At 40.2% G+C, this 20,862-nt stretch overlaps 1 protein-coding gene across 3 annotated transcripts in view; it reads right to left on the reverse strand.

Moving 5' to 3' along the window:
• The window catches only part of SLC25A13 (solute carrier family 25 member 13), a 203,307-nt gene that overhangs the window by 25,476 nt on the left and 156,969 nt on the right, over positions 1 to 20,862 (reverse strand). For all 3 annotated transcript variants that reach the window (XM_027102493.1, XM_027102492.1, XM_027102494.1), the window contains one exon: positions 5,144 to 5,284. In XM_027102493.1, coding sequence (XP_026958294.1) covers positions 5,144 to 5,284 — 141 coding nt within the window. The remainder of the gene's footprint in view (positions 1 to 5,143; positions 5,285 to 20,862) is intronic.

A 20,862-nucleotide genomic window follows, 5' to 3' on the forward strand; every position in this document is an offset into this window, starting at 1 on the left:
TCAAGGTTCTCAGCTCCACCTGATGTCATATATTTGGTTTCTTGACGGCTGACTTCTACCCACCAAAGTGAGCAGGGGCTTGGCTTTTCACAGTGACATTCTAAATGGCTAGACCAGTGCCAGGCACACAGTCAGACCTCAAGAGACGTATATCCAGTGACTGAATTAACCTGACTTACATTTTAACTACATCACTCTGGCTGCTGTGGGGACCACGGATCTGACGGAGTCAAGAATCAAAATAGAGAAACCCATGAGGAGGCTTTCATAGAGGTCTGGGTGAAAGGGAAAGGTGGATGAATCAGAAGAGAACCGCCACTCGGGTGGTTGTAAAACCATGTAGTGTCCCTTAGTGATAGAAAATTAGCATGGCACGATGTCCTCAAAGCCCTGACTAAACAATTGTTTTCTTCATATGGGGCCATGAGCTCATAAAAGCAGGTATTTTTAAAAGCTGCTATCTTGAGAAATTATTCTTACGTACTTGTATGCTACCAAGATAAAAGTGATAAACTGATGAAATCTGACAAAATCTACTAACACCAAAAAATGCACATGCCCCTTGACCTAACAAGTTCATTGCTAAGAATTCATTGTATATACTCACAAAAGTATGTCACACTATATGCAGGGATTGCTAAGAACTCATTGTATATACTCACAAAAGTATGTCACACTATATGCAGGGATGTTCACCCTGTCATTGTGATGTCCCCAAACTAGAAACAACTTAAATACCCATCAATAGGAAACTGCTTTAAAAACAAACAAACAAACAAACTTAAAAGAAACTTATATACAGTTATTAAATAAAATGAGAAAAGAGAATTAAGATATATTGTGTGTTTAGGAGGATTCTGTTTTTGTTAAAACACAGATACACCATTGATGTGTGTGTGTGTGTGTACAATTTTTGATAGAGAAAAGGGAGAGAGGGAGGAGAGAAATAAATACAGATTTAAATAGAAAGGTTTTCTTTTCTTAAAGATATATAAAAAATGTAAGCAGTGGTAATCCTTTAAAGAGAGAATAGGGTGGTAAGGGGTAAAGAGAAAATTTTACTTTAAGACATTTCTGAATTATATCATTTTTTTGAAACATAAACTTGTATTTTACTTTAAAAGACCAAACAATATCCCTTTGAGATAACTAGCAGAATAATCAAGAACATGTGTCATCACCTGCTTTCTGATATTATGAACAGTAGCTCCAATGATTCATTTATATACACACGATGAATGAACACACATACACACCACGCACGTATGTGGATGAAAATACAACTGCATGTGAAGCCTGTGGATATGGAGGGCCAACTTATTCATTGTACTACGCCATTTTATAGAAGGGGCTTGAGCGTCTGTCCCCCACGGGTACCAAGGGATGACTTTCTCTGTCAAATGCAGTGGGACAGAGGCCTTTGATTCGAAAACAGTGGACAGAGCTCATATTCCTTGGTGACCTTCCATGCTTTACATGGAAATGTTTAATTTGTGATTACACAACCTGATAACCATTTTCAACAAAGCTTGATGGATCGTTGCCACTATTGCTTCACTGACCATTTTTCATTCTTAAAAATAGCCACGAACTACTCCATTGCTTCAGAAGCATGCATGCACCATTTAGTCTATCTTAGCTGTGCCGCCATTTAATGTTAAATAAGTTCTATTCCACTCAGAAGGTATAATCTTTCTCATTGAAGCTCTGTTGGCTCCTAAGGAAAAGGTACCATTCAAAAGTAGATGTGTATCACTTTCTTAGATAAGCATTTATTTTACTTATACTCTAGGGGCTTATGTAATAAAACAAAAGTTACCTAGTGAAAGGGAAATACCACCTCACATATTCTTAAGAAAAGTAGTACCTGTTGCAGATTTTAAAAAACTACATTATATTCAAACAGCTCTTTCAAAGGCAATTAATTATCCTGCCTTTACTTCAATCACCTGCCTACTCTGGGCTATAACAATGTCACTATAATGGGGGGTACTTTGTTTACAGAGTTCACTCTTTCTGCTCTAAACTATTTCTAACTTTAGGAATGTGAAATGTTTACCACATCCACTTTTTTTTTTCAGTTGTAAATGTATTTCTAAAGCAAGTATTCTAATTACCTTTTACTGGAAAGTTGCAGAATAGTTGGGTATTTTGCAAGTCAATTTAGGAGAAAAACAGAAAGCCTGGTTAAGTCCAATTAAGTGAGGTTGAGCACTGCAGGTCTAAACACACAGACAGAGCCTACACTCAACCCTTCCTGGGTCCCGCATTGTCATGTTAACAACAGCAAACAAAGGGTCCAAGGGAGGGAAAATGAAGATTACCTGTCCCACCTTAAACTAGGATAGAAGTTCTGTTTTTCAAGACCCACCCAGAGGGACACATACCAGATTTAAAAGTATTAGTCACCACAGGTCATTCGCATTTTTCTACCCAACCAAGACTAGAAACAGAGAAAAGCTTTATCACTGAAGAGCGCTATCTGGAAAAACAACAACAACAACAACAACAACATAGTAAACTACATAGCAATGTTAAAGCTGTGATGCCCCTAAAAGGTGGGATCTAGAACCACTAAAGTGATTTCTGACCATGGAGGGGTGGGGCAAGGTAGGTGAGCCTGGAGAAAGGAAACTCACAAGAAACAAAACCTGAGGTTAGAAGGTGGGATAAAATGAATGAGGATAAACTACAAAAGCTGAGGTTAGAAGATGGGATAAAACGAATGAGGATAAACTACAAAAGCTGAGGTTGGAAGGTGGGATAAAACAAATGAGGATAAGCTAGGGTGGTAATACAAGACCAATCAGACTGAGTGGAGAGGGGAACTCTGCTGAATCAAGTCCAGCTTCGCAGGTCTCAGGGAGTTTAGCTGATGATACCAATGGCCAGCAGAACGGAGGAGACTGCCTGCCAGGTCACTCTCTCGCAATGCAATCAAGTTTCCAGAAGCTCAAAGCTCAAATTGTTAGTGACTTCACCTGGTAATTACCAATACACCAAAAGCAGTGTTTTGAAAGGCAGCACCCAGGCCTGTGGAATGCCTCTGAACTAGATTAAACCACCAGGCTAGTAATTAAACTAACTTTATATGGGAGAGGTCTCTTGCTCAAACTTGAGCAATCCTGCTCATTTCAGGAAAGCCATTTTAGTACAAAAGTGGAAACAAGAAACTTCTGAGCCTCAATTTCAGCTCAGATACCACCGTTGGCACCTCTATTCTCCTAACTATAAAATTAGGAGACCAACTACTTCCAAGGGGTGTTAAAGGGGATTAAGATTATGAAACACTGTGAAGATGAAAAGGACTAAAACTCAGTCTTGTTTCGTCTGCAGGTAGTTTAGCAGTCTCTGTGTCAGCAAACAAGTTTTTACTATTTTATCCATCTAGACATTTCGATAGCAGTCACTGCCACAGTACCTAAGTGCTTTTTACCAGACAACCCACTGAAAGACTGCCTGGCAGCTTGTCAAACTGACATGCTGCTACATCGTGCGATAGTCTGCAAGAGACTAAAAACTCAGAACAGCACAGGATTTTTCTTCAAATTGATGAATGCTATGCCTCATGACAATACTGTTTGTTTCTTACAGCTGGATAACAATTTGGTAAATGAAACAGCTATCATGTTGTGTTCCACCGCACAATCACCTTGAGCATTTTAAGTGCTACTTTAAAAAATCAGCATGCTTATTCCTAAACGCTACAAGATGCCTAAGTATAAGGCAAGGTTCCCCCAGAAAACTAACCTCAGAGAAGAGGGTGTTACATAATATTTGATCCTCACAGAGTCTCAGATCTTGGGGTACTCTTCCAACCACTTGACCTTGAGAAGTACAGAGCTCTATTTGGGGAAGGCAGATTTACCTGAAACAACCTCAATTATTACTAACACTGGATGTTCACCAAGGTCACCTAAAAAACTGAGTTAAAAAGAAAAGGGTAAAAAAGTATTCCCGGGGAATACTTTTACAAATGCTGTGCTGAATGTCAGAGCAAGGCATTTAAAGTTCACTCTAAAAAGCAATATGTTACATATGGGACCATTATATATCCATTCAGGATAAATTGGGAATAGAAAAGAAAGAAAGCAACTGTTGTAACGTTATGTGTCTGTGGGACAAAATTTCTAGGGGCAATATTGCCCAGAGTCCAGAAGTGACTTCCTCTTGACAGCTTGGAACGAAAATGAAGACAATGGACTTTCCAAAACCACGTGAATGGCTGATTTAAAATGTGAATTAAGTGGTGATCAAGACGCTGATTCAAAATTCACATGAGAAACTTGAATAAAATATTTCTTGATATGTGTGTATAGAAAAAAGCAATATTAATTTTATGTAATGTGATTTTATATATCTATGTGTAAATAAATGAAAACCAACATTTTAAGTAGTTGTTTGACTTACCTTCCTATATCCCTAAAGGTTTACTTATTCAAGTTGGCCATGAAACATTTTTTTTAATCTTCTCATTGAAAATTGGTGAACACCTAATGTCTGATGAAGCCTTATAACAGCGCATATGTGAAGCTAATTCTAGTTCATTACAACTTCTTTGGTAGAAGAGTGTAAATGACAAATTCAAGAATTTTCTATAATTTTGGTTTTGCGATCATTCTGAAAAACTGTTTTCTAAATGATAAATGGTTAAGATGCAGAATAATTACGAAAAGGCACACATAGGGATAGGTTTGGAACGTACAGGATCGGAACATAAATTCCTGATCTGGTATGGGCTTCGTGCGCGTGGGTAAACCGAGCTCAGCCCATCTCCCGAAAGATGGTGCCCTGTGACCCTGGCAGCTATCTTTCATAGACAACAGCACTGAGAATTAGGTTTTTATATCAGTAACAGACCCAAACAAAACTCCACCCAGTGCTGCGGCAAAGAGCTGTGCACTGAACAGTGTCTGTGGGGGTCATGACATCATACTCATCCTTGATTTATGTTTTCTAAGGACAGTTATTTGGCAGATGGCAGGAAAGGACACCTCCTTCTAACTGGCATGAAGGTACCCTATGAGCTCCGGCAGAAGATCTTCTCTAGGTATAGAAATGTGAGGAATCAATTTCATGCCTATGAGCAGTTACTAGTTTAGGAGATGAGCATATACTCAAATAAATGACTGAAAAGAGTTACCTTGTAGATCCCAAAGAAGCCCAGGTCCCTTAGGACAGACAGAGCACTGACTCGGGGACCAGTGGTGATCTCTCCAGCCACCTGCAAACGGATCTTGACAATTTCCAAAGGATTTGTGAAAATCACCTGGGAGGCTCCTGCCTAAAAGGGAGAAAAAGAAAAGATTTAGTATAACGCGGGGTGGTTCAGAAAGAGATGAGTGATTCTCTTCAAAGGAGCTCAGAATATTCTATTCTCAACAGACTGTAGTTTCAATCCTTGTCCCATCAATTAAAACAGTGATTATGAGTTTGAATCAAAACATAGTTACTGCCTGGGAGGACTTGGATCAGGCTCTATTTCCTTCATGTGGAGGGTGAAAGAGAGCAAAGACCAGAGACTTGGCCCAACACGGAGAGGCTTCTGTTGGCCTCACCCAAGTCCTCACACGAAAATGACAAACATTCCTTGAAGCACAATCAACCGCCGCCACAGGATTCAAAGCCAAGCACACAAAGGCAGCCATAACATGAAAGTCAAGTGGTATCTAAATAAAGAGACACGAATCTGCCTGTCAGAACAGGAGGGGGGCAGAGAGGACACAGGCTCTCGCATGATGTACTTCATAACTCTGTCAATATTCCAACAACTGCCAGAGGACATGCAAACTTAGATGAAAGCTACTTTTTCTTCTCTTAAAAAATTAGATCGCTCATCAAACACCGTTTTATGGACTTACGTATTATATTTACATATTATCTGTGTATAGAATTGCTCTTTTCATACAAGATAAATGTCAAAGTAGTAAAAATATGCATTAAATCAATTACAGCCCAAACTGTGAACAATGTGTGTTCATTCCAGCAAATGGCTGGGAGCCTCACCTCTAAGATCATCAGTGGAAATCTCTAAAGTGCACACTGTAAGGGGAATTTTAAGCTAGCTATTTTGAAGCTAAGCCTATATTTATTATAAGCAATTACATTCTTACTGTACTTCAACTTGTTATTCCTTGTCTCAAATATATTTTTATATCATCTAAACTAAGGCTGACACAGAACGTACTTCAGAATCTTCATTATACAGCGACGTCACCGAACCAGACCACAGACATGGTGCTGACATTGACAGCTTAGCAGATGCTATCATGGTAACATGCACAATTTGGGTCAATATCATACCAAACTACTTCTCGCCAGATCCTCTGATCCTATCAACCAACGTGCGTGCCTTCACAAAATGGCTTGTGCTAATCAAAACCAGCTGTAAGGATGGTCTTTAAAGTACAGTTTAATACCTGGAAATAAAAATTAGAAACATAAACATGCACTGGGAAGGGATAGATTAAATGCATTTGAGTATGCTCCTGAAATGAGATATTATGCTGCCCATAAAAATAAGGTGGGAAATGGTCAATACACATCGTGAAGTAAAAACTCTCAGATGCGTAAACGCACGTACGCCTCTCCCGCTGCTATCCCTGACCATCATGTAGAAGAGAGACACCAATGTAGTGGCTTTTGAGGTGGTAGGGTTACAGATTTCTTTTCTGCTGTGTTTTTTGTTTCTTCTGCATAGATCATGTGTTACTTCTATAAAGAAGTCATGTAGCAGTATTCATTTTTATCTAATATGAGAAGCAACGTTAACCAAAAAAAAACAAAGAAAAATGTTCATCCTTTTAACTCTCTCGATCAAATCATTTTTCCATTTTTACCAACTTGATACCTTAGTCAATACACATTTGCTCCTAAAAACAGACTAGGATTTTCCCTCTCTCCACACATTCAAACTATGGAGAAGGCAGTATTCCCCTGTGTTTAGACTGCCACAGACTCCCTCTCTGTACTTGCTTAAATCATGTTTCACCCATCACCTTCATCTCTCCTGAGTGACTCTACAGAAGTGGTAGGAAAAACCTGGGTTGTATTCACGAAAAGGCCCACAAAAGGCCCTTCTAAAGTGGGAAGGAGAGGCTGGTGTGTTCTTCTGGTCCACACGAAGCCATTCTGCTTCCACTGCTCCCAGGGCTCAGAAGAGCCATGCTTTGCTCCCAGGCTGCTGTGACCCGCAGGCAGGTGGGAAGACCGACCCCTGCAGCCCTTGAGTATTTTGTGAGTTGGCACCTGCGTCTTTCCAAGCGACACGGAGGGGGTTGCTGATGGGAGCCATAATGAAGAGATGAAAAGGCCCTGGCCTAGTAACAGCATTGAGGGTACAGTAAGGATTATGTCTGTGCTTCTGGACCTGAGTTCTCATGTTGTGAAAATGAATACAATTTTAAAAATTGTTTCATGGGGCGGAAGGGCTGGGAAAGATTCGCTGAGTTGGAATTAACCTGAGGCTGACTTTTAAAAGCTCAAAAGTGGGTAAGACCGTGTCTACCACGGGTAGAATGGCGAGCAGTCAGCGTACACATACATGGATCTTCTCGAAGAACAGAACAGGAACGCGACGCACACTCACCAAGTGCTGCCAACAGCAGCTAAGGGGCAGTTGAGTATCACATGTGACAAGTGATCCTCAGTCACTACTGGTCGTACCATCTCACTTGCTACGAGGATCAAAGAGACGGCCAATGTACAGCAGCCAGCACGGGGCTCAAACAGTGACTCCAAACACATTGGTTTCCTCTCCTCTGGCTCCTAAACTGATAGCTCTCCTCCCTGGTGGCATGTTACAACTGCTTGCAGAGCTTTTCAAACGTAGTGACTTCTAGATCTTACTCCTGATAAATAAGATTTCTACATTTGCCCCTTCCTATGTGATTAAAACGTGTGGGGAGAGTTGAGAATCATTTTACTTCACTGCATCATCTCTAGGCTGCCTTTCAACTCTGAGAGGCTGCTTAAAGGGCTTAAAGCTGTGATTTCTAATTCTAGTTTTCTACATTCTTTCAGAGGGTAACATTTATATGTTTTACATCTGACCTCGTAACAAACCTTTTATACATCTCCAAGTGGTAACATTATTAAAGGGTATGATTGTTAGGTACAGAATTGCTATCTTATTCATTATCTGATATCATAACTAATACCCACAAAAGTTAATATATACAATACAACAAGAAATTATACTCAACTCCCTTGACTCCAAGCCAATTGACAGATACCAATCTTTTAGCATCGCACAGTGAAGTCTGTCTAATCACTAAGGATGATGCAAAAGTTCCCTTCAGAGAGCTGCAGGGAACAGAGGCAGTGGGAAGAAAGAGTGCAGTGATACTAAGAAAAAAATAATGTCGCACTAGTTACCTCTGGTGGGCTCAGAAAGAAAGAACCTACAGACTCAAAGTGGCACATTGTAGAGGGGCTGAAGATGAATCGGCTCTTTGGAGTCAAGCTGGAAGGAAACGAGAGACTCCAAGGCACCAAGAGAAGATGCTTATCATCAGATGCATGATGTCTGGGCACCATCATGACTTGATCGCTGAGCAGTGCACCACTGTTGCTCTTCAGTCTCCTGGTCTATTATCCATTCACAGTACCTTACCCACGTCCCTCCTCTGCAGAGATCAAAGAGAGCTGAATCTGCAGACAGTGGACAGGAACACCTATTGTGCACGTGACGTCTCTGTGTCCCTCATCACTTGAAGGCTCTGGCTGTGTGAAGACACTGCTTTTTGTATGTGGGCAATTTTGTCACAAATCCTTTCCCTGTGACTTTCTGGAGTCTGTGACAAGTAGGCCAGGTGACGATTTTCCATACAGGAACTGGCTCTGTGTGGCATATTATGTTTACAGTGGGGAGACTGACTTGTCTTCAGGTTTCTCAGTATCGTCTTTGTGACTGAAATCTTAGTTGCTATCCACTATGTGGATGCATCTAAAGAGAAACACATATACCTATTGCAGGCTCGCTTCTCCTACTTGATCGTTCATTCATATATTTATCCACCAAATATTTATAGCAATCATGTTCAAAGTTTGTCCTAGCAACAATAAAGACACAAGATGAGTGACAAAGAATTCCTGTTCTCAAGGAGTTTGAAACAGGAGTAGAGATAATAAATATTCCTTAAGCATCCATCATAGGCTATTAGGGTGTTGCTTTGCATGTATACATATCTTCAGTCTACTCAAAACATACGTTTTTCCAGATTTTACATAAGAGGAAATTGAGGCATAGAAAGATTAAAGCAACTATTACGTACGGGCTGCGCTGTGTTCCACCGAAATTCATATACTGAAGTAAGACAGCCCTCAGTACCTCAGAATGTGACTGTATTTGAAGATAGGACCTTTTAAAAGGTAACTAAGGTAAAATGAAATCCTATGAGTAAGCCCTAATCCAACGTGACTGGTGTCCTTACAACTAGAGGAAACCAAGATATACAGAGAAAGGACCATGTGAGGCAGAGTAAGAAGGCGGCCATCTTCAAGCCAAGAAAAGGAGCCTCAGAAGAAACCAACCCTGCTGACACCTTGGTCTTCGACTTCCAGCCTCCAGAAATGTGAGAAAATAAACTTATGTTAAGTCACCCAGTCTCTGGTATATCTGCTATGGCAGCTCTAGCAAACTAATACAGCAACTTACCCTTAGGGCTACACAACCAGCAAGCAGAGGAAAGACTGAGTCCAAGAAATATACTCGTTATGAATACAAAAAATGGCACGTGAGAAAAGATAAGTGAGATAAGAGCTAAAGTCCAGACACATTGCCATGGCAGTTCAAAGGAGGGAGAGATTTCTGCTGACTTGGATAATCTGGGGAGATTATGCATCAACTGGTGACTGAAGTGCAATTAGGATTTAGGTGATCCAGGCAAGGAACGACACAAAGCGACAGTGACAAGAGCTTGCTACACTTGGAGGGTAAAGAGACCCAGCACCACATCTGCCCAAAGAGATTTTAATTAGAATGATAATTATGACGAGATCAACATTATCGTCCCGTAGCACTTACTGAGTACTTACTACGTACCAGGCATCGTGCTAAGAGCTCTGTAAGGATTTTCTCTTTTGGTCCTCATAATGTCGTAAGGTAGGTAATAATATTATTCCAGTTTTATAAGTGAGCAACCAAGGCTGAAAAGAGGTTACGTAACTTGCCTGAGGTCGTCACACAGCTAGGAAGGTGGAGCCTGGGTTCAAAGCTAGACCTGCTGGATGCCAGAGCCTGAGCATTTATTTCCACTGCTTATCAAGGCAGCACGGAAGAATCATTGCTTCAGATGGCCTGGAAGGGGTATGAAGGAGGATGGTGAAAAATAAGGCTACGGGGGCCAAATCACGGAAGGCCTAGAACGCTACACTCGGGAATGGGGCCGCCTTCCGGGGAAGTGCCTTTGTGTGTGCCTGTGGCGGGAAGAGAGCTGGCAAATGACGCTCAGGAGCTGGAGGGTGCTGTGACTAGTATCTATGTCTCAGAAGGATGACCGGGTAGCAGAGGGGAGAGTTTATTAGGAGGGAGAGCCCTGGGGCAGGGGTAAAAAATAGGGTTTTAGCAGACTAGGTGAGAGCCAAAGAAGGCCAGAATTAGAACAATTACATTGGTAACGAAGTAGGGGGTGGGCGGATGCAACAGAGATCAGCAGGGCTTGGATGCTGAATGTGGGGCAAAAGGAGTGGGTAGGGTTGAAGAAAGGAACAGAGTTTTTGCATATATGTAAAAGGGGGGAACAAAAGAACCTAAAGAGACGACACATCCAGAAGGCCATAGAAGGGTGAGTTGGGAATTAAGGACTGAGACACAGATGAGGGCGTCACCCCACGTATGTGCTAACTGAAGGCGGGAGCTTACATGGGGTGGGACGAAGACGAAACACCAAGAGTGGAGACCTAAGAAGTGATGACAGTCTTCTGCTATACACCACAGTGCACACTGATGCAGGCTCAGAAGTCAAGAAAGGGGCTTCCCAAAGGGAGAAGAAGGCCAACAACGGCTGCTGACACAAGGAGGAGGTGAAGCCCAGCACACGGGGTGATCTGTGATTGGGGATGGGATGCTGAGTAATTAGAGAGCTCCTGTAAGCCACATTTCTCCAGGGAAGTAGAAAGAGAGAATGATAGTCATTTATGGAAGCAAGCAAAGTAGAATGAAAATTTAGGGAATTAAGGAGAAAAGATCTATGGAGAGTGAAAAGATAAACAGAACTGGGGATAACTGTGTTTCGCTTAAGCAAAACAGCACAAGTTCTGAGTGGAGGAAGAGGAAGAGTGGAAGACAGTTTTGTAAAGCTGGCAGATCTGCTTTAATGACACATGCAGAGCTGTGGGATGATTTTGTTTCAGAGCAGAAACTATTAGTCTTAGTCTTACTATACAGGCTTCAAAGATAAAGAAAATAGAATCAAATGGATCAGGATTTGGCATAAGGAACCACAACTAAAGTTCTGAAGCGTAACCAAATCAACAACAAAAGGGCCCTCAGGAGCAACAGTAAAATTATACTCTGGCTCTCAAGTAGAAGTTAGGGTGAAGTCAGTCTGATTTGCAACACAGACAAGAGGATGAAGCAGCTAATGACGTCTAAGGATGAGCCCAATGCAATTGCTCATGCCTTCTGTCCCTCAACTCGAAACAGGCTGTTAGATGCAGCACGCAGCCCGTGTTTAAACAGTGTTTAAAACAGGCTGTTTTATCTGTGCCCGCCCCAGGGTACCCAGAGCCATGGGCAGCTCCACAGTGGTTCTCTATTAAGAGCCGACTGTATGCACAGGACTGTAGGTGAACAATGATTCCGTTTGGCGCCATGTGGACTCTTACCCAGGCTATTATCAGGTACTGAACAAGAATATTTTATTGCCTACTTGTACTGAATACCTGCATCAGTGTGACAAAAAATTCTGTAGCATTAAAAAAAAAAAACAAAACAGAGCCCGACATTCAAAAACATTATATATCTTTAGAGGAGAAATATGAAACTGCTACACCAAACAAAAAACCTTACACATTAACTTTTTTCTTTTTTAACAAGTGGCATTAACAAGAAATAACCTAATATGAGATGTATAGAACTGAAATGAAAAAAAATATAGATTTTTAAAATACAAAGGGCATACAGATTGAATACTAGAGAAACAAGTATTGTTCTTAAACTAGGAGACTCAATGTTATAAAGGTGTCATTTGATCTGTAAATTAATTTTAAATGCAAATGTAAAAAATGTCAATTTCCTATAAATGAATGTAATAGTCCAAGGTTGTAAAAGTGTCAATTTTTTCATAAACTAATTTAAAATTCAGAGCAGTCTTCCTAAATAAAATCCCAACCAGGTTTCATGAAGATGTTTGAAGATAGGAATATTCTGAACAAGAAGTCACGTGGAGAGTCCTGTGCCACATTAACACACATTTACAGTGTCGGTAACTTTTAAAATTTAGCCAAGACTAGAGAAATGAAAAGATCCAGATATGCAAATGCTTCAGAGACACTGGAGTCCATCAAGAAATATGTAAGAGAGGTTTTCTCCCAGGTACAATATCACTGATTTTCATCAGATGCATCAAGTTTTTCTCTGTAGATTAGTCAATAAATCACGAGGAAGCCCGGCCAATAGGAGGTAAATCCCCCAATCATGCCAAATCTGAATCCTTGAGGAATATTTCAGACTCAGAAATGTATAGCTAGTGACCTATTTTCCATTTTATTCAAACAGGCTCAGAAAATAATTACACTAGTGTGGGTTTTACCTAAATATAGCACAGTGGTTCAGCATAGGAGCAACTGAATCGGAGAAACCTGGATTTTAATTCAGGCTTCATAATTTCCTTGTATGTGACCTTGGACAAATTCTTCAAACTTACTGAGACTTAGATTCTTTATTTATACCAAAGAGATGAAAGCATTTCACACACGCATTGTGAGGACTAAATAAAGTAGCAGGTACCACAGCTAGCACAGTGCCTGACACAGAGCAGCTGCTTGAGAAATGGGGGGCACCGCTGGGAGTCAGTATGGCCCATGGTTGACAGCCTAGGCTCTGACACACTTCTCAACCTACACACTCCAAACTTATTTCACCTGTAAAATGGACACAGGGACATTAATGCTCTTCATGCTTTCAATGTGCCAACTCCAGAGGCAGGTATATAGGAGTGAACAAAACTGACAAAGATCCCCACCCTCAGGGAGCCCATATTCTAGCTGTTATTTATAGGATTATGTGAGGAGTAAATGGAAACAAGTATATAAAGCACTGATTCCAGTGTCTAGCACACCACAGTGCTCAATCAGGGGTACTGATTACCATTAATAAATACATGACGAAACTCTATTTAGGTGAATTTAGTTTAGCAAACTCCTTCAAAGCCAGGACAATTGAGTTTTCAAATTTTTCTTTCCCTAGAAACTTGCAAATTAAACTTTCTTTCTGAGGAAAGCACAGTCACACTGAAGACTGGTAGGAAGCAGCTATATCAGGTAAAAAAGGAAAAAAAAGGAAGAAAAGAACTCACGTGGGACTTCTCTGGTGGCGCAGTGGTTAAGAATCTGCCTGCCAATGCAGGCGATAAGGGTTCGAGCCCGGGAAGATCCCACATGCTGTGGAGCAACTAAGCCCATGTACCACAACTACTGAACCTGTGCTCTAGAGCCTGCAAGCCACAACTGCTGAGCCCACGCACCTAGAGCCCGCACTCCACAACAAAGACAAGCCACCGCAATGAGAAGCCCGTGCACCGCAACAAAGAGTAGCCCCTGCTCGCTGCAACTAGAGAAAGCCCGTGTGCAGCAACAAAGACCCAACACAGCCAAAAATAAATTAATTAATTAATTAAAAAAAAAGAAGAACTCACGTAAGTCAGTGATGGGTGATGTCGTAGAGCTCAACATAACCAGATGGTTTTTATTTAACTTAAATTCATTCAATTTTATTTAATTAAATTCAAGATGACATTCAATAAATTGTGGGTATTTTAAATTCTGAAAATTTGTTACTGAGAAATGGTTAATAATCATGTCCCGGTAAAAATGACAACGGCCAGATAGATAACCCGCATCATTTACAACACCATGTTTGTGGACTGATCTCTGTTCCATTTAGGTGTGGGCTGCCCTCGACACTGGCAAGCCACTTTGGAAATGTGCACTGCTAGTCACAAAAGGGACCGAGAGAGAGACTAGATAGGATACAGTACAGAAGATTCCCCACTGCTGAAAATGACGCACCGTGCACTCCTTCTAACCAGGTAATACGACCGCTAGAAGGAAAAGGTAACATAATCACCCTTAACGTTCCAGATCAAGTCCTAGTATTTGGACTTTAAAACTATCCCAAGTGGATGCTAGACACCTCATCTTGCCACCAGTACAAATGAAAGTGCACATCTCCATATGACAGTTCTAGCTGTGTGAGTCCTGCCTAAAGTCCATGGTCTTCATAAATTCACCTTTGCATCCAGGAGGGCTGAGAGCAACCGGAAAGGGAAGCAGGGCTGTGGAAGCTACAACTATGTCAGCATGAAGTCCGAGCACCAAGCTTCTCAGGTGAATGGCACTCTATCAACACAAAGCATCACTCTTTCCAAATGCTCGAATTTTTCACATGACATGGTCCTCAGGGCTTGAAGTAAAATATAGGTTTTTTCTTCTAATACCCCTAATGGGCTAGATAGATAGTCTGCAAAGAACCTGAAACGTGGCTTCTATCATAGCTTTTGCTCAGTGCCCAGGTGCTTCTGTAAGCTTGATTTTTTTCTTCTCTATCTCCCACTTTTGTCACCCAAATTCCTTTTGCCATATTATGTAATGATTAACTTCATCGTTAACACTTCTGATTCTGCATAGTTAACTTTACTGAGGGAAGTGATACTTCTTTCTTAAAAGGAGAATTTCAAGAAATCAAATATTTAGAAAGGCAACATAATCCAGAATCTTAATGTACTGCCCAATTTCTCTAAGTATTCCAAGAACAGTGATCTTCACAAAAATGATCTTAACATACTTTAGGTCCAATGACTGTGAACAAGTAAGTTTTAAAGTTACATGGGATTAGGGAATTCCCTGGCGGTCCAGTGGTTAGGAGTCTGTGCTTTCACTGCCAGGGCCAGGTTCAATCTCTGGCTATGGTACTAAGATCCACAAGCCACGTGGCATGGCCCCCCACCAAAAAAAAAAAAAAAACAAAAGTTACATGGAAATTAAAAATGACTTGCCAAGGCCGTCTGCTCACTATTACAATCACGGGACATACCAGCAGCCTAAATACATGATCTAAAAGATCTGTTCAGGAACCCCAGTTCATATTTCCCTATAATCCATTTCTTCTCACCTGTTATGAACTAAACAAGCCTTTCTCTAATGCTTCTTTACCAACCAACATACTATCCTCGAACATTCTTTCTAGGGACTGGGGGGGCCGTCAAGTCAAAAGAACTCACAAGATGGAAAAGCCCTTATGACGCCTGCTCCCTCCCCCACCATTCTCGGCAACAGTCTTGAGAATATGCAGAGAATACTAACAGTCTTGCATGTAACAACAACAACAACAAATCCATTCTGTCATCAATCTGCTGTCCACAGAAAACGTAGCAGTGTATTTTTTTAAAAATAGTGTTATTCCTGCTATATTTTAAACTAAAAGCATTAACTATAACTGTAATTTAATCACCTCCCTTTAATTTGAATTCACATGGTAGATACTTATAGCTACTTAAAAAATTAAGTGGCAAAATGTATACGAAGAATATGTATCTTGATATTCTAATTATGCTCAATTGAATGTACTTAGATTTAAAGTGCTTTTCACAAGTGACATGTGCTAAGAATATCTAATTGCACAGTGACATTCTAAAATGTGTGCTTAAATGTGTCAAAAATAGATTAAAATGAAGATATGGAATTTAATTTTTTTAAACTAAAACCCAAGTACATTATTTTGATTATTTTGATACAAATAAGATTGTAACTACAAAAAAAGGTCTACACTAGTAAATGTCTAATGATTTACATTACATATAAAATGAATAGTCAAGTGATAATGGAATGTGATATTTGAATAAACTGGAAAACAAAGATTTCTTGAGAAATCTAAGCTTCAACATATTTTCCATTTACTCTCTACTCCAATGTTAAATGGAGACATGAAAATAATTTGTACGCAGTGCGGGTATCATCACGGTCTATAAAGATCACATGTACAAAACAGATATTCCGCAAATACCAGTGGGTGAATTAAATTAAAACAGTGCCCAACAGCACTCAGCTGCTGTTCACAAACACTGAAGACAGGCAGGCGCTCAGCAACCTCACAGAGAAGCTGGCAAATGGGGCATGAGGCCGAGATGCCACTCACTCTATCAAGCTCTGAAGGGAAAGTGTCAGACCCAGTGCCCTCACGAGGGGTCATCACCCTGCTTCAGTCAAGAACTTGAGTCCTTATTGCAGTTGAGAAAAGAATCATCTTAACCCCTAGTGTTATGGGCTGAATTGTGTCCCTCCAAAATTCATATGCTGAAGACGTAACCCTGTACTTCTGATGTGACTATATTTGGAGACAGGGCCTTTAAAGAGGTAATTAAGGTAAAACGAGGTCATATGGGTGTGCCTTAATTCAACATGACTGGAGTCCTTAGAAGAAGAAGAGATCAGGATAAGGACAACACAGAGATTGAGGGGTGACCATGTGAGGACACAGTGAGAAAATGGCCACCTGCAAGCAAAGGAGAGAGGCTTCAGAAGAAAATCAAACCTGCAGACACCTTGATCTTGGACTTCCTGCTTCTATAAGTGTGAGAAAAAAAATTTCTGTTGTTTAAGCCATGCAGCCCGTGGCATTTTGCTATGGCAGCCCTAGAAAACTAATACACCTAGTTAAACTGACTAAATGCATGCCTCTAAACACAAGGCAGTATGGGATTTTCTCCTTTGATTTGATGTATAAATTAAGCTCTTAAGTAAAAAAAATCTGTCACTTGACTGTTCAGAACTTTGAAAATAGATTCTCACCACTTAACTGTTTTTGAGACAGATACCAAAATAAAATGTCCTATTCTTAATTTCTTAACTACATGGTAAGACAGAAAAAGGGTACTCTGTTTACGTGTTTTACGAATACTAAGTTTCAAATTTTCAACTTCATAGGGTTTTAACAGGCCTACAGAAGCCTGGCCAAGAAACCAAAGTGGAATCTGTTCGACTGACATTAAAAAGTAATTAAGTTACAGAGCTGTCAAATACGTTCACATTTGGGCTCTGCCTGTTATACATGTCTATTTTGACTACTACTACCAGAATTTCTTAATGATTTACAGACCTTCAATATCTAAAGGATCTTAACTGTATGAAAGCTGTGACCGAATCTTTGTTCATACCTTCATATCATAACAAACCCCTCCCCTATTTATTAGAAAACCAGAAGGATGGTTCAGCGTTTGAACTGTGTTGAGTCAAATAACTCCGAGACCTTCACAAAGAAGGGGAAGGGAGGAAAACAGAAGAGAGACATCTGGCTGGCTCAGTGTCTATCACGAGACGGACTTGCTTCTAGTAAGATGACATTTCTGAGCCACCAAAGGCAGCCCTTAGCCAGGGAGGCCAGTGCTATGAACCCTTACTGTCACCAGATACCTTCTATTTTTGCTCCAAGTTCAAGTAAAAGTGTGAAGAAAGAACTTTTCATAGAAGCAGGCAGGCCATAGAATTCTTATCGCAGCCCAGTGCCTTAGTCCTATCCCCCAGAAGACTTACTGGGCAAATTATGATGGAGCAAAATTATTTTCATAATCCTCCAAAATCCAGAGTTTAATTAAGGTTCACTCTTGGAGTTGCATCTTCTATGGGTTTAGAAAAATGTTTAACAACATATTACCATCATTATAATATCATACAGAGTATTTTCACTGCCCTAAAAATCCTCTGTGCTCTGCCTATTCATCCCTCCCTCCCCCCAACTCCTGGCAACAACTGATCCTTCTGCTGTCTCCATAGTTTTGCCTTTTCCAGAATGTCCTATAGTTCGAACCATACAGTTTGTAGCAGCTGTAAAGGTTTTTGCTGAAAACATAAGTTTTCAACTCCTTTGGGTAAATACCAAGGAATGCAATTATTGGATCTTACTATGAGAGTATGTTTAGTTTTGTAAGAAACTTCCAAACTGTCTTCCAAAGTGGCTGCACCATTTTGCATTCCTACCAGCAACAAATGAGAGTTCCTGTTGCTCCACATCCTCACTAGCCTCTGATATCGTCAGTGTTCTGGATTTCACCCATTCTAAAAGGTGTATAGTGGTATCTCACTGTTGTTAGTCTTTTTTTTAAAGCCACTCTTTTAACGATTCCTTCATGATTCTGACATAACTTCACGTTAACCATTCGATAAAATCTTTTCTACTAAGACCATAAGCAATAATGAATAAGTTATACCAAGTGCCCCAAGTTGTTTGTCTTCATCCTGTTCTTAAGGTTCTGCATATATTTGTGTGTTAGTTTATTTACCATTCTTAGAAATGAAGCCAAATAAAATAAATAGAAGCTTTTTGGCTCCTTTCCTGAGTGACCAATGAAAACATTACTTGTGAAACATCCTGGGTATGTACATATGTAGGCATGTTACAGCTATTCCCTAAGGTCCATCAATTCCTGTGCGCTGCTGCAATCCCTGGAGGCACTGTGTCTTCACTGCCCATCTGTAACGAAGGTAACAGCAACAGAGTGTATCAAATGACTACCCTACGTTTACTGCCCTCATCACCAACACCTTCTAGTCAAGCATTTATTCATTCCACAACTATTTTTAAGCCTCTCCCATGTGTCAGACACAGGCTAGATACAGAGCATAACAGTGAGACAGGGGTCCTGTCCTGCACATTTATAGATGTCTCAGTTCTGTCAACATTTACCCAAGGTCCCCAGGATACAATTAGCTTTCAGCACAGTTATAAAGGAAAAGCTCAAGTGGCAAAGCAGGACCACATTTAACAAAGACAACAAGTCATACATAATACCTGATATAGTCTCTAAGCCTTGCAGTCAGTAGAGCTGGAAGTCAGGGATAAAGCATAAGTACAGATTAAGAAAACTTATGATATGAGAATTGAAGAATTATGGGCAGTTTCTTTTGCTTTGTTTTCTACCCTAGCTTTAATATGGTTATTTTTTTCTTAATAATCACAATTATAACATATGTTGAAAGAACAGAAAATGTTTATGATATGATCTTGACTAAAATATGTACGTTTGGGGACTTCCCTGATGGCACAGTGGTTAAGACTCCACGATCCCAATGCACGGGACCCGGGTTCGACCCCTGGACAGGGAACTAGACCCTACATGCATGCTGCAACTAAGAGTTTGCATGCCACAACTAAGGAGCCAGCCAGCTGCAACTAAGAAGCCCACAAACCGCAACTAAGGGACTCACATGCTGCAACTAAGGAGCTGGTGAGCCATAACTAAGGAGCTGGTGAGCCACAACTAAGGAGCCCACGAGCCACAGCTAAGACCCAGTGCAACCAAATAAATAAATAAATATTAAATAAATAAATAAAATAAAATATGTATGTTTGGTACTATTTTCGTTTGTAAAAATACAGAAATGAATGAAAAGTATTTTAAATAATGTAAAGCTTATGAAACAAGGATAATTTAATTCACTAGAATCTTGTTGGAAGTCATCTATTAAACTATATATTACCATTGGGGGGAAAAAAAACCCTTACAATATGGTCTTACATTTTGGGGGTATGCAAAAAAATCTCCCAGAGATACTCCAAATAATAATAACAAATTTGAAAACAATGTAACTAACCATCAGCTTTTCATTAAACTACAAATAAATTATAATGATGTTATGCATTAAAAAAATAATAACCTTATTTCCATAGCATCATTATAACACATAATAGATCATGGCTACTTGACACGTTACACAGCAGCAACCTCACAGAAATTCAACTTAATGACTGAGCCTCATATCATTCTATATTTATTAAGTAGGATATGTGCACAGAGACTTTCACAGAGAAACTAAAATTCTGCCCTAAGAAAACTACGCCATGAGGCCACATCTCCACAGAAAGCCCTGGCAAGAGAAAGATCACAAAAGTACGACTTAAATCCACGTGAGGCACTCTGACTCACACACTCTGATTGCCAGAGCATATGTGTTCATTACATGAGGAAATTTTCTTCCTGGTTTGATATGGCTGGGTTTGAAATCTCAAGTGATTTCAAGCTCAGGCATAAGGAATAAGGCTTTGGGTATATTTTATAACAAAAGTACCTAAACTACTATTCACAGGATACTTACAGAATTCAAGCTAAAACCAAAATGGTACAAGAAGGGTTTGAACACATTTATAAATAGTTGAACCAAATGGATTTGTTAAGCAAAGTTATTAATATCTGGGTGGGTCATGACTACTGCTCTACAACCGGGCACACAAAGATGAGGACTGCCAATCAAATTTCCTCTCAAAAATTAAATGAAAAACAAAACAAAACTGGGCAGTTAGCTAGGGCTGAGGATGAAAAGAAGCTGAAGATCATACTGTACGGTGAGAGCCCAGTTGGCCAGTAAAAACATGACGGGAATTCTTGAGGAAGTGAACACCATGAGGACGAGAAGAAATGGATCAGCGAAGTAAAAAGATGCACAGAACAGTGACAACACCAAATGCTGGCAAGGATGTGGAGCAACAGAACTCTCGTTCCTTGCTGGTAGGGATGCAAAATGGTACAGCCACTTTGGAAGACAGCTCGGAGGCTTCTTATAAAACTAAACATACTCTTACCGTAAGATCCAACAATTGCGCTCCTTGGTATCTACCCAAAGGAGCTGAAAACTTACGTTCTCAACAAA

Source organism: Aethalodelphis obliquidens, unplaced genomic scaffold (assembly GCF_003676395.1).
Source record: "Aethalodelphis obliquidens isolate GAN/ISIS:26980383/991018 unplaced genomic scaffold, ASM367639v1 scaffold5, whole genome shotgun sequence".
NCBI classification, from domain to species: Eukaryota; Metazoa; Chordata; class Mammalia; order Artiodactyla; family Delphinidae; genus Aethalodelphis; species Aethalodelphis obliquidens.